This window comes from Durio zibethinus, chromosome 6, assembly GCF_047325235.1.
Source record: "Durio zibethinus cultivar Kanyao isolate XHJ-2024 chromosome 6, ASM4732523v1, whole genome shotgun sequence".
In the NCBI taxonomy this organism is placed as follows: domain Eukaryota; kingdom Viridiplantae; phylum Streptophyta; class Magnoliopsida; order Malvales; family Malvaceae; genus Durio; species Durio zibethinus.
The window spans coordinates 32,181,152-32,197,062 of NC_143167.1; the positions used below are offsets into that span (position 1 = coordinate 32,181,152).

A 15,911-nucleotide genomic window follows, 5' to 3' on the forward strand; every position below is an offset into this window, starting at 1 on the left:
CATTGAAACTTACTGTTCCACGCATCTGTTTTCTTTGGCAACGTAATTGATACGCCATCGCTACAATCCATTGGACCAAGATCATTTCAATCTTAGAACAGTTAATGGTGGTTAACAAATTAGTCACAAGAGTATTTAAAAACTTGTTCTGCGATAAAAAACAGAGGAGGCCGACCAACTAGTTAGGTTTCAACAGGCAAGAAACCTGGATACTGTTGCTTTTTTTGGAGGAAGAGGCAAACCACGGTGCAGTCATCTACTTTTGAAGATGGAAACTTCTTTTTCCATGAGGCGATAGCTGCCTCCACCACTGTCCTTGCCGCTGCCTGCTCGCTCTCTGCCTCCATCACTACGGAGGCAACTTGGTTGTTGTTGAGCACATCCCATACCTAACAAAACAGGCCGAAAACAAATGTTTAAGTTCATTCTTTTATGGACACCCTTTTTTTATATTTTTTTATAAAAGCATTGTTATTTCATTGAAATGGGCTTACCCCATCAGTTGCAAGAACAATGAAGTGATCATTTGGAGTTATGTGGTGATAGAAGATGTCAGGGATTGCAATTATTCCATGGTTCTTGAGTAGAAAGTCTCCAAAAGCTCGAGACATGGCTAGGCCTGGATAATCTTCATGAGGTAGCCACACACGCTGGATATGTGCTTCTTCCTTTAAAGCAAGTACCCTACCATTGCAATTCCTTATTCTTTGGGCTTCACCTGCATCAAAATAGTTGATCAAACCGCTCAAATAGAACAAGGATGGCTTGAAAAATATAATATAGTAAAAATTTAATTCGATGGTTTGTCCTTCGGAAAGACTTATAGCAAGAAAGATGCTGTGAGAAAGGAAACGGAAAAGGGTCATACTGGGTAAACCAGGCTTCAAATCGGTAGTTAATTGAACAGCCTTGATCCCATTCTCGGTTTTTGTTCCTAGAATCGCCCTCGAATCGCCAAGGTTTGCAATAACAAGATTTTCACCCTTCGAAAAAATCAACAGGAAGAAAAAAGATGAAACTTTAATTTGAAAGCTCATCATATAATTTGTGAAAGCAAAGTATGGATCTGACAAAACAATTTCTTAAATCTCAACACTATCTTTCTTACCTGTCTCAAAACAACAACTGCGGTGGTTCCACTGGTAGAGCAATCCAAATTCTCTTGAAGCTTAATCTCCTTGTCCATCACCTTGAAGGCACTGATGCAAGCCTCTTGCCATTTAAGAACATCCTTGTTTGGTACCGATCCACCTTTTGTTTTTGCCACCTGATCTTGGAAATTCGTCTTAATCTTTGCCAGAGCATTCTTTTGGCTTAGCAAGAGTGATGGCAACCGATTTCTCACCATATTGCTCACTACGTGACCATTCTTTCCATGACCATCAAAAACTCCACAGAATGCTCCACCTTCCATTCCATAGTCCTTGAAGAACAAAAAACTAAACATTTTAGCTATATAATCTAAACCAATATTATATATCAAGTTTGATCCAATCTCAATTCAGCCATATCAAAATTTTTTGGTTAAAACTTTTCTCTTGCACAGAATAAACCGATTAAGACATGAAACATTTGTCAGGTTCTTGAAGAAGATTTTCAGAAGGATCAGAGAACAAAAGCAAAATATTCCATTCAAAACTTGAATAATATTATAACAAAGGAGTAGCAGTGGCAAACCTGATAAAGGATGGCAGCATCCTGGTTTAGTCCTTTGCTTCCCTGCTTAGAGTAAAGAGAGCCAAGTTTCTGAATTCCAATAGAAGCAGTGTTTCCAGCCAAGTAGAGAACATTTTCCTGGCAGTCTTCAGCCTCATAAATCTCTGAAGATGCAACGGATATGCAGATTCCCATTCTCAACTGAATACCCAAATTTCCTTATTAAATTCCAATGACTTTTTGTGAAATAGTCCCCTCAATTATGTATTTAAGAACTCCATAATGCGCATTATAGCAAGATAATAATATTAATATATAGCAGAATAAGTGGCTCCTAATTAGCTGATTGCACACTCCAACTCATTAATCAATTTACTGTTTTTTTTTTTTTAATTGTTGAGTATTATCATACGCTACCCCAAGATTCACTTCAAGAAGCATATGACGTGTATTCTTGCAAAGATTAGTGTCTTGACAAAACAATCAAACTGGCCTCAAGTACACAAAGGAAATTTCTTCCATCTTGTCTCAAATTCCCAGTTTCCAAACTTATTCATGAAGATTCCTCAATAAAATACAGTCATAGGAGCCGTAATCATTTATTGTCGATTTTTCATATCATATATGATTAATTTTAGATTTTTTTGCATATTACATGATTTACAAGCCATTATTTTCCTATAAGATTACATAATTTCCTGGAATCTCAATCAACAACTGAGCTGAGTGACCGAGAGGCATTGTATAAGCCTAAATCAAATGTAAAAATGGACAGTCGGTTCCTTCCAATAGTTAAAAGGGGTGGTTGACACTAAAAAAAACTGGATCCGAGGCCAATGGAACTGCTTAAGGTTAACTCAACAGCTTTGGGACAGAATTATGAAAGATGCATCAAAATGTTGGTCAACTGTTAGAAACAGAAGAAAAACAAATAATTATAGCTATTAAAAAAAGCTTAATCCTACCCTTCTAAGTCAAGAGAGCGTAATCATGGTTTATTATAGTCTGCCAAGCATGCACAAACGGAGAAAGGACTTGTTTTGGATACGTCAGGCTGAGCCATTTGCTTAATCGTAACGGTAAAACTTGTGGACTTGCTTTCAGATCGTTCGATTATAAAACTTGGTTGATTATCCGAGTTGACTTTTTCTTTTATAGACAATTAATTGAATTTTGTTTATGCTGTGACATAGGAAGCCAGTTTGATTGGGAGTATTAATAATTTGGTCATTCAAATTTCATGTTTTTAGTTGTTTGCATAAATGATTAAATCAATTTGAATGGAGGAATCGGATAATCTTGCCAACTCGCCCTGGCTTCCATGGAACCATTGACTGCATTTTAACAAGTATTCACTAGAATTTTATTTTTCAATACTTCATGGAGCGGTGAATGTCGCTGATTCTTACTCTTTAAGATCAATAATTGAAACGGTGTTAGAAGTTATCAAAACCCAGAGTTTTTCATTTTTTGTTGGTTAAATTATCTATTATACCCTGATTGGCAAATGCACCAGGCCAGAAGCCTATAAACACGCGTTAATGATGACAAGTATGAACATAATCCCAACATTTTGATTCCTGCCATACATTTTTATAAGCATGCTTCATTTCTTTCTTTAGTCAAATAAACTCACCAGTCTCCTACCCCTTGCATGTCACGTCAGATTTTCCATTGTTTTTTTCCCGTTGTTTTGAATCAGTAGTTTGGATAACCCACACATCTTATCAGATAAAGAAAGTTCATCTAAAATGCCGACTTTCATTTCTGTAACATTATAATTCTTTGATGGAAATCTATTTGTAATCAAAAGGAAACGCTTGGAAACGTCATGCTTTGGAGATAAGACTCTCAAATCAAAGCAATGTATTAGCACGATCAAGCATGCTAGAATGATGAAAAACACCATCACCATTCATGAACTTGGTTTGGTATGCATCAAATCAATGGGATATAAAAGCTTCAATATGCACCTTCTATGTGGAATTGGTCAATTTCGCTGCATCTGGTGCTCTGTGACATGCTTTGTCTGGTATGCCTGTGTACAAGTAAAGGATCAAGGTGACTTCATTACTAAATAAATTGCTAAAAGGGATGCTCGTGCGGTTGCATGCGACATGTTACGGAAATTCACATTGTCCTAGCCATTAATCCATAGCAAATTAACAAGTATGGCGATGCACATAGCAGTCAGTTCACATCGGAGCATCTTTCCTACAAGAAGCTGAAACATAAAAATGTAAAATATACGCCGGATTTGATGAGCAATTACTCTTTGTAGGTGTAACATAGTGAATATTGCATCTTATATTAAATGAAACAGTTTCACACACACACTCGGAAAGGATTATTCTGTACAGAATGTTTGCATAAGATTTAAGAGGTTATCTGGTCCGTTTATTTTATTTCGGCACATCTAGAAATCATACTGATAAGTGATAAGACCCAAGGATTGAAGCAACATGAAGATTTGGTGGTTGATATTCTCACTGGCTGGGGGATACATGAACATTATCTTCACCATTAGCTGATTCAGCTGACTTCTTCATAAGAGGCTTGGGTATATCACAATCGTCTTGAGGGCAACGTTGTTGAGGGTGAGACAACAGCATAGACATGAAACGGAAGAGGGTTCGTGGTAGCCCATGTCCACTCTCATGGATGTATCCTTCATACTCACTAACATGTTCAAGAGCATCAACAAGCGCATCATAGACCGCCTGGGGACAGTTATCTGGTCCAGGCTTGTCGTGGAGGTACATTACATCCAATGTGAAGAGTTTTTGGTTTACAGGCCATTGATGATGGGGTCGTACCGATGATCTGCAGTATATAAGAATCTAAAAGACAGCCAAATATCACACCTGTATCAGAATTTTGAGTAAGAATTGAGGAAATATAAAGATTTAAATATCAACTTTAGGATTCACATAACAAAACTAAACTCTTTACAAGAAATGGGAACAAAGTGAACCAATCATTCATAGCAATTCATTCAACAAAGCATGCCTTGAAATTACAAACAAAATCATCTAAGCATGTGTATCATGAATGATAACTAAGTTACTAAGACAGAACTTAATTGGTAACTAGGAGTCTGAGTTCGAATCCTTTCCACAATATAACACAGTCATTGATAAAAAGAGGAAAAGAAATGGTTACTGACCAATCTTAATATCCGGTTCTGGGCACGAGATTTCTTGGCTTCATAAGCTGCTAAGCGGAATAAACTGGTGAGATCTGCTTGACCAGAAGAGACAGTGGTAGCCGAGAGTGCCCGAACCGCACCAATGGCAGACTCAACATCACTGCTGAACTCTTTTCTCAGCTATAAAAAAAAAAATCACAATAAATGAAAATGAAATATCTAAATAAATGAATTTCAAACCCTTTATTCAAATTAATAAAACCATAGATTATATTCTTCTATTTCCCACATCTCCAATCAATTTTTTTTTAAAGAGAAAAGTACCCAAGAGGCGGATTTGGAGAGAGTGGCGAAAGCGAAGCGGTGATCGGGGTTGATAGAGAGCTTGGAGTTGACGAAGAGAAGGATGGCTTGTTTTATGGAATCCAATCTGGTGATTCCCGCTGTTTTCATTTCAACAAGCGACTCTGCGTCCACATCCACGCAAATTATTATGTCCTCGTTGCTTATTCGCGTCGGTTTCAAGGTGTAACGCCCACCGCCTCCCACCGAGGCGTCTCCTTCGATATCTTCCATTTTCGTTTTTCCTCGATGTCCTTCCTTCGGCATAGAAGACATTGGAACCAAACAAAGGGGAAGGAGAGAGAGGAAAGGAAACTGCCAAAGAGACGATTGAGACGGTGCGTTTCTAGTCTTGCAAAAAAAAAACAAACATATCTTAACGGTGTCGTTCTAGAGTGTTAGAAGAAACGATGCGTACTTGCCGCGTTTTTTAGTGTCTGTATTCTCGAGTATTCTCGGTTTGTTCTATTTGGCTTTTTCCTCTTGGATTGTTTGGCTGCGAAAGTGAGCGATCGGGCGAAAATGGCGTGTACGCATGACCATAGCTGCGAAGATCACGATTGTTCTTCTAATTGGTCTCTTTACAAGCACATCGACCTTCCGAAGGTCCTTTCTCTTACTTTTTTACTGGAACATTTGAAGATTCAACCGACTCGTTACCTTTTTTTGGTCTCCCTAATTGATTTTTGAAGTATAATTTCTTTATATTTTTCCACTCTCATAAGTAAATGAATTCACATATTGCTTTTATTTCTTGGAATTTTTGGTTATTGTCTAGGTAACCGCTTTAAATGAGGCCAATCCAGGAAGTGTTAAATCTGTGTTTAAAGCTTGGGAGGAGCGATTGAATTCTTTTGGGGTAAAATTTTGTTTTATTGTTTAATTAAATTTTCTTTTATATTTTTTGGTATAAAACAAATTAATAAATGCATTTATATATATATAAATTTATTTTGAAAAAATGATTGAGTGTAATGAACTATTTCTGCAGTCTCTTGTTTGTGTTAACATTCTTCTGGGGAAAAATTATTTTGTATTACGCATCGAAGTGTCTGTCGTTTTCATGGTATGTGATAGCTTAATCAGATTGTTTGACTGTGGCAGGAACACTTAGAAAGCAATGAGGGCGATCCCGAGTTACTTGTTTACATTCCGTAAGTGACTGCTTCTAGTTGTTTTAGTGCCTTTTATTTTATGACTTGAAAGTTTGCTTTGAATTTCATGTCTTATTTCCGTGGATTTACTAATCACTATCTACATCTGCGGTTTAATGTTATACCAAAGTGTCCATGTTAAAACTTTGGGTGTTTGAGGCTAATTGAAGGAGGCATGCTGGTTTGAATCTCAAAGATGAAAATTTTATAATTTGTGTTTCATTGCTAATTTTCCATATGTTTTTCACCCCTCATGTCTCATCATTCTGTTGTTCCTTGCATGCTAACTTATATTTTAAGTGTATATTATGATTCAAATGATCAAGTGTATTGGTTCATTTTCAAAATGGTTGAATGAGTCTTGATCGTTGTTCTTTTTCTTGATTTGGCATTTATTATGTTCTAGAAGTGCTTGTCTGATTTCTTCTATACTCATTGGACTTATTCTAATAGATTTACATCAGATGTTAAGATCAAGAGTATATCAGTTGTTGGGGGTGCCGATGGAGCGAGTCCTTCTAAGATGAGAGTGTAAGTTCATATGCCTAACCAAGTGGTTTCATCACTTCTGATATGGTTAATCTTCAGTTAGCACTTAGTTGAATGTCATTTTAACTGCTTTCACATTGAAAATATCTTTGATTTTGGTACCTGATATTTCCAAAGAATATAATATTGTAGCGTTTTGAAAAGGATGTCTTCTGTTTGTATGGCTTTCTTCTAGTTATTTTATTAGAGATTAAAAATTTCAATTTGTTTTAATTAGGTTTATAAATCGAGATGGCATTGACTTCTCTGATGCTCAAAGCATGCAACCTGTTCAGGTATTGCTCAATTCCCTTGCCATTAAATATACTGATAAATTCTACAAAGTTGATCTAAAACGTGTACTTTTGTCTTTCAAGGAGTGGGATTTGATTGAAAATTTGCAAGGAGTGGCAGAATACCAGACAAGGTAGGTACTTACATGCTCCACACAGTGTTACCTTTGTTTAGGAACAGTTATGAACCCTTTCTCAGCGGTCAACTTGCTTGTTTATTCTGCATGAAGACTTGTTCCACATGGCACCTACAATGTTAAGTTGATGCTCATAAATGACTTGATGAAGGTAGTAGACGACTGTTTCATTCTCTCTGTTTTCTAGTTGCTGATGCCATATTAACATGCATATTTAGGTATTCAAAATTTCAAAGCGTGGCGAGTATTACGTTGCATTTCCCTGAGAGTTTTGGTGGTGACACAACTCAAATTCACTACATTGGTTTTAAAGGTGAAGCCACACAGGTACTTCCCTTAACAAATCTCAGATTAACTGATGATGGTGATTTTGTCTGTTTCCCTAGTGAAAATTTGGTGCTTCAAATGATATATTTCCTGAATATGATTGACAGTTGAAGAGGGATGTTGTTGCAACGATTGTTTATGAAATCACACCCAATCCTTCTGATCACAAGTAAGTTTTTGATGTTACTAAATGGTTATATATTGGTGTTGATGTTGAACCAAGGATTTGAGCTTGCCTACTTTCTTGTTGAATGGTGAATTATTCTGTTAATTGGTAGATATGTCTAGATATTGTAAACCTTGCTCATGCCTTCACATATCTACAGCTGACATAGTAAAGCCTATATTATATTGAATAACTTTCTGGATGTCCATATATGAGCTTGGTTCAAATGGTATTTGAACATATAACAAAAGTGTTATTTATAAAAATTGATTATATTCATGCAGGACCAGGGCTGGAACTGGCGGGGGCCTTTCTCATGTGGAATAAAGAATTCGTGTTGCCTCTGGCTGTTCTTATCATGACTCTAACTACTCCTGTATAATAATCTATGGCGAAAATTACACAAATGTTATAATAGTTGACGGAGAACCCTCTACCCCCTACCCACCGGGTTATTATGTTCTTTTATTTCCATCATGTTGCCAAAGATGTATGCTTCATATAATGTGGGAATGATGAATAGTTTAAGCTTTAAACTGAACAGAGTCGAATGGTGCAAGCAACATTGCATCTGCGATTTCCATTTGCTATCTCACTGGGTTTCAATTTTGGAACTTTCAGATCGAGTTGACCTTTTTTCCAAGCTAGCTGATTTCTCGGACTAAATTCGTTTGAATATGTCCACATTATCAAATGAGTTGGTTTAGGTTCATTGTAGTTGAAAAATGTGGCATTTTCAGGTTATATGTACAAACCTTCTCATGCAAAATCTTAAATTTTGGCAAGTTTTTTAAAAGAATAATAAAATGGCAGGTATATCTGTCATTTTTAAACCTTTTCATGATTAGTTTATGTTGTCTAGTATCCTACCTTAAATAAAATGCGTAATCGAAGCTTTTAACTATTTTAAACAACACAATATTCCATAATCAATTGATCAGGACACTTGGCAACATCAGAGTGATATACATACGAGGAGACAAAATAGACTAACCCGCAGAAGAAGTATTTCGCTTCTGAGACTTCTGACCGATGTTTAAAAGTCTCCACTATCTAGCTTTTCCATTTTGTTCTTTATATCATGTATATTTTCTTTGCCTCTAAAGCAAACGGCTCAATTATATTTCTAGGGTTTTAGCTACTGAGTTCATTTCAACCTTTGCACCCTCCAAAAAGAAAACGTGAGAAACCCAGAGAAAGAAAATACTCTTCCTATTAAGTAGGCGTCGTCTTCGTCTTCTTCTTATTGAATTCTATCCTCTTTGTTATTCATATCCGGTATTGGTTTTTTTTTTTTTTTGGGATTTTTGTCAGTAATACTTTTTTTTTTTTTTTAATTTGTGAATTATTAGCGTTTTAAGGTATCCTGTATTTTTTTAGCTAAACATGTTTTAGGTTAAAGTTCAATTTGTAAGTGTCAGCTTTTCATCAGTCTCCTACAAAAACTTCACTTTTCAAAGTAAAATTCCATTTTTGTTTCCCCTTTTCTTATGGATTAAGTCTTAAAGGTTGTTCATGTTTTGCTCTAACTAGCCAAATTAATTGGTGTTGAGTTGAATTTTTTTGTTTTAATTCTATGTTTTGTTCCATTGTAAATTCACAGGAAATTTGTGTGGAATATTAGTGGAAAGCGAAAAATGCAGGCTTGTAGCGGAGCTGCAATGATGGGTTCTTTGCAACAGCCCATGAGGGTCAATAGACCAGCATTTCCTTTAAAAGGGTCTGCTATTACTGGATTTCCACACCAGATTAAGCTCAACTCAGTGAAGCCCTGTAGAGCTCAATTTGAGGGGAGCTTAGTTACTGGGAGGCCTCCCTCTTCAGTCTCTGTTCCCTTGCTTGAAACCAGCTTTGTGGACCACGGCATCAGTGAAGCTGATCCTGAGGTTTGTGCAATTATTAGCAAGGAGAAGGAGAGGCAGTTCAAAAGCCTTGAGCTTATTGCCTCAGAGAACTTTACATCCCGTGCAGTGATGGAGGCAGTTGGGTCATGTCTCACAAACAAGTATTCTGAAGGACTACCTGGTAAAAGGTATATCTAATTAAGCAAAGTGCATAGAGATTTAACCTTCTTTTTTTTTTTTGTTTTGATTTGATTGTGTGCAGCTGAAAGATCTTATTGTTTATTGCAGGTACTATGGTGGCAATGAGTACATTGATGAACTTGAAACACTTTGTCAGAAGAGGGCTTTGGCTGCATTTCACTTAGATGAAAAGAAGTGGGGTGTTAATGTTCAACCATTGTCAGGTTCTCCTGCTAATTTTGAGGTTTATACAGCAATTCTGAATCCACATGACCGACTAATGGTAAGATGCTTTTTGCCTGTTTTAGCCTCTGTAATTTAATTATCTGTCGGGTAATACACTAATTGAAAATTTCTTAATATATTTGGTATAGGGGCTGGACTTGCCTCATGGGGGACATTTGTCACATGGATTTATGACTCCTAAAAGACGGGTATCTGGCACATCAATCTATTTCGAGTCAATGCCTTATCGACTTGATGAATCTACAGGTTATGCATCCTTATTATTAGACTTACTAAGGTTAAATAGTTTTTGCATTGGCTTGGTGGTTGATTCAATTTGTCTGCAATTTGGAACAGGCCTTGTTGATTATGACATGCTTGAGAAGACGGCTACTCTCTTTCGACCAAAACTCATAATTGCTGGTGCCAGTGCATATCCTCGAGATTTTGACTATCCTCGCATGAGGAAGGTAAGAACTAATGCTCTTGTTAGTTGTGCTATAATGCCTACCACATTTTACCTAACATTTAGTGAAAACATTTTTTTCTAAGTATTGCATACATTCCTTATTTTAGCATATAACTGATTAGAATTGGTATCTGTTGGAAGATCGCAGATGCTGTTGGTGCATTTCTAATGATGGATATGGCTCATATAAGTGGACTTGTTGCTGCTTCTGTAGTTGCTGACCCCTTTGAATATTGTGATATTGTGACAACAACTACACACAAGGTTTGGGATGAATGTTTTCAATTGCTGTGTTGAACTCTATATATGCAACATTCACTGGAGATACTGCTATTTTTGCTTGTCGAAATATTTATATTTAGTAAGGGGTGCTCGAGAAAATTTACTTTCTTGTAGCATGGTTAATCTCACTTGATCTTTTCCTTCACCTAGCACAGAATATATTCTTCACTTTGTTTGGATCCTGATTTGGTTAGCATGTGCATTAGAAAGATCTGCTGTTTCCATAAACTTGCCAATAGTGATGTATCCTCCCAATTACTACTTACTTCCTTGTCATTAATGTCCATGTGAATAACCTGCTTAATTTTCTTATGCGTTTCCAGTCTTTGAGAGGTCCAAGAGGTGGCATGATCTTCTTCAAGAAGGATCCTGTTCTTGGAGTTGAATTAGAATCTGCCATAAATAATGCTGTTTTTCCAGGTTTACAGGTTAGTTTGACTTGTCTCCTTTGCTCTTACTAATCTGAATTCTCTTATTCTAACCTTCTGTTGACTTTCACACTGAGGTTTTTAAGTTATGAAACTATTTATATATCATGAGAGGCATAATGTCGTCAATGCAGGGTGGTCCTCATAACCACACAATTGGTGGCCTAGCAGTTTGCTTGAAACATGCACAGTCGCCTGAGTTCAAGGCTTACCAGAATCAGGTACTATCCTTCAAGGATTAAAAATTTAGTTGAAGTTATGTCCTGATCCAAGTGTAATATGGGTACTTCATCCTGCAGGTAGTTTCTAATTGTAGAGCTCTTGCAAGCCGATTGGTTGGACTTGGCTATAAACTGGTTTCTGGTGGCAGTGACAACCACCTTGTACTTGTGGATCTGAGGCCATTGGTAAGTTATTATCTTCATTTAAGACATGCAGACATGTGCACTCTTTATCTTTGAAAATTTGAGTAGCATTGAAACTATTGGCCCGATTCATTATAGACACCCTATGCCCCCTTTGCCTCGTTTCTTTATATTAATTAACTTCTTCTTCACCAGGGTATTGATGGGGCTCGGGTGGAGAAAATACTTGACATGGCCTCTATCACCTTGAACAAAAATTCGGTGCCTGGTGAGTTCTGCATTAGTTACTTATCTTTTAACATCTATCTTTTAAATTCATTATCACTAGTACTTACACATAAAATTTTGCAGGGGATAAGAGTGCACTTGTGCCTGGTGGCATTCGCATTGGATCACCTGCCATGACCACTAGAGGATTTACAGAAAAGGAATTCTCAGCTATTGCTGACTTTATCCATGAAGGTGTGCAGATAACAATTGATGCTAAAGGATTAGTTTCTGGATCAAAGCTCCAGGAGTTTTTGAAATTTGTGGCATCTCCAGATTTTCCTTTGATGGATAAGGTGTCAAATCTCCGTAATCGAGTGGAAGCACTTACAACCCAATTTCCCATCCCTGGTTTATGAATGATATAGATGCATTTTACAAAGTACTAATGAGAGATTCAGAACATAATCCATCCTACATTTCAGGGTTCATGTTTGAATGTAATAAAGATTTATAAAAATTTTGAAGTGTTGTTGAGATCTAATGTCGAAGTACGAATTTATCTGATATTTCAAGAGGAACTAGTCTTCTAATTATTAGTATTCATTGAAAGAGATTAAAAACTAAACAACAATTGGTCAGGTGATCAACTTTCCATGATCATTTATCAGCAATCTTGTGGTGTTTAGAGTTTGAGTTTTATGGAATATTTTGATAATGTTGTTAAATTTGGTCTTTAAAATTTTATGTCCTATAGTATATAGGATTTTCCTGGTATATATCTTGTAAGGAAGGATCCGATTCCTAAATTCCTCTTTAATATTCCGTTTTGGTGAAGTATTGGAAGAGAGTGAAGCGTTGGTGCTAAGCTAAATAACAAGTAGCTCAAAGAGAATAAATGGACGCGTCAAGATTTCCCTTGCACGAGTCGGCCGAACTAAATTGAAATGGTAAACCCAAAGTACAGAGATGGCCCATTCATGAGAAGACCAAAATATTTACCAAAGCAGCCCAAAAAAATGGAAAAAGCTCAGTCCAACTCCAAAACAAACAAAGGAAATACTCCTCGTGTTAGGGTTTTACATGAGGAAAATTTCTCAGTCTCACGCTCTTCTCTTCCATCTCCTGATTTTCTATCGGATCTCACTGCGAGGTAGGCTACTGTTAATTAGAAAGATATTTCCATTCCATCTATGGTTTTTTTGTTTTCGGGTTTTACAAGGAGTGTTTTATGACAGTGTTGTGAATGATGAGAACATCAATAGTTTTACAGTTATCCCTGTCTGATTGCAGTTGCTGATAATTTTTTCTCTGACACAACACTTTTATCTGGCTTTTTTTTTTGAAGAAATTCTCTTTTCAGTTTATTTTTCTGTAAATCTTTTTTTTTTTAATCTTTGTGGGCTTTGATTTTTTTTTTCTTGTGACTTGCAGATTTAACTAATGCCGAAGAAGAGTTCTTCAACGACGCCTTCAAAAAAGGCAGAAAAGAAAGAAGAAGAAGAGCCTGTTCTGGAACAGAAGAAACCGTCTTCAACCCCTAAAAAGGCTGGTAATGAAATTGATGAGATATTTGCTGGTAAAAAGAGGAAGAAACCTGAACAAAAAAAGACTGAGAAACAAAATGGTAATGAAATTTCGAAACCCAAGTCGATAAAGAAGAATAAAAAGAGTAAAGAAACCAAAGAGGAAGGTTTCAATGAATCATCTTCTCGGCCTCGAAAGAGAACTGCAGACGGGTTTGCTATTTACACTGAAGAAGAATTGGGTATTAATAAATCGAATGCTGGAAGTACACCTCTTTGTCCATTTGATTGTGATTGTTGTTTTTGATAATGGGGTTGATGTTTCTTTAGTTTTGTTATTTCCATTTGCAATTTTTTGACATTTCAGTTTGCAGAATTTGGAGTAGGGTTTTAGGCTCTGCTTGTTGTACACAAGGAATGAATTTTACATGAAATGCACTTTTGTCTTGGTTCTCATAAATATGAGCTGATTCTTATGTTTATTTTGAATGATACAGTGCTGTCATTCTTGATCTGATTGGATGGAAAATGGAAATGCTATTAGCTTCCCAACCTTATAAAACCCCATCACTCTGGTTTTCAGTAGTACTTGCATTTTCAATGTGTTTCCATCCTGTTACTCTTGGCATTGAAATAACCCACTGCTTTATCAGAATTTCAGTGGGATAATCTATTCACAACCTTTGCAGTTTTAACAAAGCAATGAAGCTGATGTACAGTTTTTTCTTTGTGCTCAATCAGATGTATTCAATCTGAGCTGTTGCATTTCACTTCCAATTCTGGTTTAGATGTTGATTCGTTCAATCACAATGGAAAATTACATACGGAGAAAAGCCAGAGAGAGCCCTGGCAATTAAAGTCTATCAGCTTATAACATTGCAATTACAGTTGAGATCCCTTCACAGAAGAGATTTCAGATTTCTGAATTACTGGTTATATTTACTAATGATGCACAAATAATCTAAACATACAACAATATTATTCACAGTGGGGGAACTAGTTTTCTTTACAAAATCCACAAGCAAACCAATACATTTGTCTCTGCCAATACGCCTAAACCTCAGAGTTAACAGTGAATCTCTCATAACCAAAGGCTATATAATCCAAGTACAGCTTCCGTTCCAGAAGCCAAAGTCAGGATTGTAGCAAATGAGTAATGAGGTGCATCCTGCAATCAGCAGTGAAAACAAAGAAATCAAAAGGGGGTCTATAGCTCTATATACGCAGAGGAATGAAATTAATAATAATTAAGTATAATATCACCAAGAAAAGAATCAGGAAGAGAGAAGTGGAGTTGACAGAAACTGTTGCCGAAAATTGTATAATTCCTAACATGAAATTAGGAAATATTTCAAGCCATCTTTCAGCTAGTCTCTATAGGCTCCCAGCGGCAGATAAGGCACCATGGAGAAGGCACTCGCTGCTGACTCAATTCTGGAGCCAATTACATGGTTTAGACTTCAGAGTATAAATGTATGCAGGTAACAGAATCATCTAATACCAATAATGCAAAACAATTTGCCAAAAAAGTGTAAACATAGAAAACTGGAGGAATATAAAAGTAACGAATTTAGCTCCTTTAAATTTGAAGGAAACCATGGAGAAGCAAAGGCTCCCTCCAATCGTGTAAGTAGCTCGCTTTGGGCACCATGCAAAAGGTGGATTGCTATTGTAAACAACAAACACCCGTGTCTGACTGGATGCCCCTCAACTGTTGAGCTCCTAAAAAACTACATTGCAACTTACATTTTCGTTCTTAAAGCACTATAAAATAACTAAAAACAAGAACATGAAAAAAAGCTCAAAAATTTGAAGGGAAACAAGACAATAGTGAAATGTGAACGGGTTATTGTGTCATGAAACAAAGTGAGTTTCATGGGTCTTCTCCCGTTTAACTAAATCTACGCTCCAAGCGGCAGTCAGGTCGCCATGGATTGGCACCTGCTGTTGACTCTGATATGGAGCTAATCTGCTATCAGTCTAATCACATTTTACCGGAGAATACTCATTCGCAAACAAAAAAATTAATAGTTTAGCAACCCAGGGAAAAAGGGTTTAATACGAAACAAGACGAAAATCTCCAGTACCTGAAAAAATTCTGGACTCAGCTGACTGAAAATTTCCTCTTCCTGGCAACAACTCCCAAGGTAGCAAGAAATTTGTTCTTTGAGGCTATATTTTAACTGTCAGAGGAATTCCACTCACTGATAGCTACCCAAGTGATCAAATAATAAGATAAGATCCAAAGAAGAAAAGCAAGATAAAAGCATTTACCTCGGTGCCAGAGTATTTGTATAATATGCAATCGTACGGATTGCTGCTGCATAGAATATTAGACGACTGATAGTGAAAAAGGAAAGATTCTGGGTGGAAAGAGCGATAGCGTTGAACATTCTGGCTGTACTATTAAGGTTTGGGATCTAAGATAGGTAAGATAAAAAAAAAAAAAGGCAAGGGAAGGGAACTCAGAGAAATGGAGGAAGTGAAGCAGAGTGAACTGAAAAAGGGGAGGCGGCGTAAGTTGAGTTGAGAAGTGTTGAGATGAGGAGGCTGCAGACGAAGTACGTAGCTTAAGAGTTTAAACTTGCTTTTATAGAGGTTTCTCGAAAACCCTAAAACACTGGTCCTGTCCTA

At 36.7% G+C, this 15,911-nt stretch overlaps 5 protein-coding genes, 1 long non-coding RNA gene and 1 other non-coding gene across 9 annotated transcripts; 4 read left to right on the forward strand and 3 right to left on the reverse strand.

The window, feature by feature from the left end:
• Window positions 1–70: 70 nt before the first annotated feature.
• Window positions 71–1,942, reverse strand: LOC111286264 (putative protein phosphatase 2C 72). The gene is made up of 5 exons (XM_022876147.2): window positions 1,678–1,942; window positions 1,109–1,423; window positions 869–983; window positions 495–718; window positions 71–389 (listed from the first exon to the last, which is right to left on the reverse strand). Exons 1-5 carry the CDS (start codon window positions 1,849–1,851, stop codon window positions 183–185), a joined length of 1,035 nt encoding a protein of 344 aa, XP_022731882.1. The 5' UTR covers window positions 1,852–1,942; the 3' UTR covers window positions 71–182.
• A 1,988-nt stretch (window positions 1,943–3,930) lies between these two features.
• LOC111286332 (uncharacterized) lies at window positions 3,931–5,610 on the reverse strand. The gene is made up of 3 exons (XM_022876246.2): window positions 5,129–5,610; window positions 4,823–4,984; window positions 3,931–4,496 (listed from the first exon to the last, which is right to left on the reverse strand). The coding sequence occupies exons 1-3, from the start codon at window positions 5,420–5,422 to the stop codon at window positions 4,143–4,145; spliced, it is 810 nt and encodes a 269-aa protein (XP_022731981.1). The 5' UTR covers window positions 5,423–5,610; the 3' UTR covers window positions 3,931–4,142.
• LOC149518584 (uncharacterized) lies at window positions 5,604–8,371 on the forward strand. 2 transcript variants are annotated; one of them, XM_022876245.2, is made up of 9 exons: window positions 5,604–5,752; window positions 5,925–6,005; window positions 6,251–6,300; window positions 6,754–6,831; window positions 7,067–7,124; window positions 7,206–7,255; window positions 7,477–7,585; window positions 7,693–7,754; window positions 8,036–8,371. In XM_022876245.2, exons 1-9 carry the CDS (start codon window positions 5,669–5,671, stop codon window positions 8,076–8,078), a joined length of 615 nt encoding a protein of 204 aa, XP_022731980.2. In that variant the 5' UTR covers window positions 5,604–5,668; the 3' UTR covers window positions 8,079–8,371. The 2 variants fall into 2 exon arrangements, with proteins under 2 accessions (XP_022731980.2, XP_089619106.1); XM_089762980.1 differs by lacking the exon at window positions 6,754–6,831.
• Window positions 8,372–8,820: 449 nt separating this feature from the next.
• On the forward strand, window positions 8,821–12,332 carry LOC111286330 (serine hydroxymethyltransferase 3, chloroplastic-like). 2 transcript variants are annotated; one of them, XM_022876242.2, is made up of 11 exons: window positions 8,821–9,029; window positions 9,355–9,783; window positions 9,884–10,058; window positions 10,150–10,267; window positions 10,358–10,470; window positions 10,611–10,733; window positions 11,075–11,179; window positions 11,314–11,400; window positions 11,479–11,586; window positions 11,740–11,812; window positions 11,896–12,332. In XM_022876242.2, the coding sequence occupies exons 2-11, from the start codon at window positions 9,389–9,391 to the stop codon at window positions 12,168–12,170; spliced, it is 1,572 nt and encodes a 523-aa protein (XP_022731977.2). In that variant the 5' UTR covers window positions 8,821–9,029; window positions 9,355–9,388; the 3' UTR covers window positions 12,171–12,332. The 2 variants fall into 2 exon arrangements, with proteins under 2 accessions (XP_022731977.2, XP_022731978.2); XM_022876243.2 differs by having other exon boundaries at window positions 8,821–8,970.
• A 265-nt stretch (window positions 12,333–12,597) lies between these two features.
• Window positions 12,598–13,737, forward strand: LOC111286333 (uncharacterized). The gene is made up of 2 exons (XM_022876247.2): window positions 12,598–12,904; window positions 13,186–13,737. Exon 2 carries the CDS (start codon window positions 13,195–13,197, stop codon window positions 13,582–13,584), a length of 390 nt encoding a protein of 129 aa, XP_022731982.2. The 5' UTR covers window positions 12,598–12,904; window positions 13,186–13,194; the 3' UTR covers window positions 13,585–13,737.
• Window positions 12,990–13,073, forward strand: LOC149518585 (small nucleolar RNA R38). Its single transcript, XR_016343367.1, has one exon. It is a non-coding gene; the product is annotated as a small nucleolar RNA R38 (small nucleolar RNA).
• A 497-nt stretch (window positions 13,738–14,234) lies between the features above and the next one.
• LOC149518586 (uncharacterized) lies at window positions 14,235–15,842 on the reverse strand. Its single transcript, XR_016343161.1, has 3 exons — window positions 15,552–15,842; window positions 15,365–15,460; window positions 14,235–14,711 (listed from the first exon to the last, which is right to left on the reverse strand). It is a non-coding gene; the product is annotated as an uncharacterized LOC149518586 (long non-coding RNA).
• Between the last annotated feature and the right edge of the window lie 69 nt (window positions 15,843–15,911).

Bases quoted from the DNA above. Each gene is read 5' to 3' on its own strand.
- LOC111286264 (XM_022876147.2), bottom strand. From the start codon at position 1,851: ATGGGAATCTGCATATCCGTTGCATCTTCAGAGATTTATGAGGCTGAA. The intron at 719-868 runs GTATGACCCTTT...ATTTTGATGCAG, and splicing joins TTTGAAGCCTGGTTTACCCA to GTGAAGCCCAAAGAATAAGG. The intron at 390-494 runs GTAAGCCCATTT...CTGTTTTGTTAG, and splicing joins TTGTTCTTGCAACTGATGGG to GTATGGGATGTGCTCAACAA.
- LOC111286332 (XM_022876246.2), bottom strand. From the start codon at position 5,422: ATGTCTTCTATGCCGAAGGAAGGACATCGAGGAAAAACGAAAATGGAA. The intron at 4,985-5,128 runs GTACTTTTCTCT...TTTTTTTTATAG, and splicing joins TCTCCAAATCCGCCTCTTGG to CTGAGAAAAGAGTTCAGCAG. The intron at 4,497-4,822 runs GTCAGTAACCAT...GCTGTCTTTTAG, and splicing joins AGAACCGGATATTAAGATTG to ATTCTTATATACTGCAGATC.
- LOC149518584 (XM_022876245.2), top strand. From the start codon at position 5,669: ATGGCGTGTACGCATGACCATAGCTGCGAAGATCACGATTGTTCTTCT. The intron at 6,301-6,753 runs GTAAGTGACTGC...TTATTCTAATAG, and splicing joins GAGTTACTTGTTTACATTCC to ATTTACATCAGATGTTAAGA. The intron at 7,586-7,692 runs GTACTTCCCTTA...TATGATTGACAG, and splicing joins TTAAAGGTGAAGCCACACAG to TTGAAGAGGGATGTTGTTGC.
- LOC111286330 (XM_022876242.2), top strand. From the start codon at position 9,389: ATGCAGGCTTGTAGCGGAGCTGCAATGATGGGTTCTTTGCAACAGCCC. The intron at 9,784-9,883 runs GTATATCTAATT...TGTTTATTGCAG, and splicing joins GAAGGACTACCTGGTAAAAG to GTACTATGGTGGCAATGAGT. The intron at 10,471-10,610 runs GTAAGAACTAAT...ATCTGTTGGAAG, and splicing joins ACTATCCTCGCATGAGGAAG to ATCGCAGATGCTGTTGGTGC.
- LOC111286333 (XM_022876247.2), top strand. From the start codon at position 13,195: ATGCCGAAGAAGAGTTCTTCAACGACGCCTTCAAAAAAGGCAGAAAAG.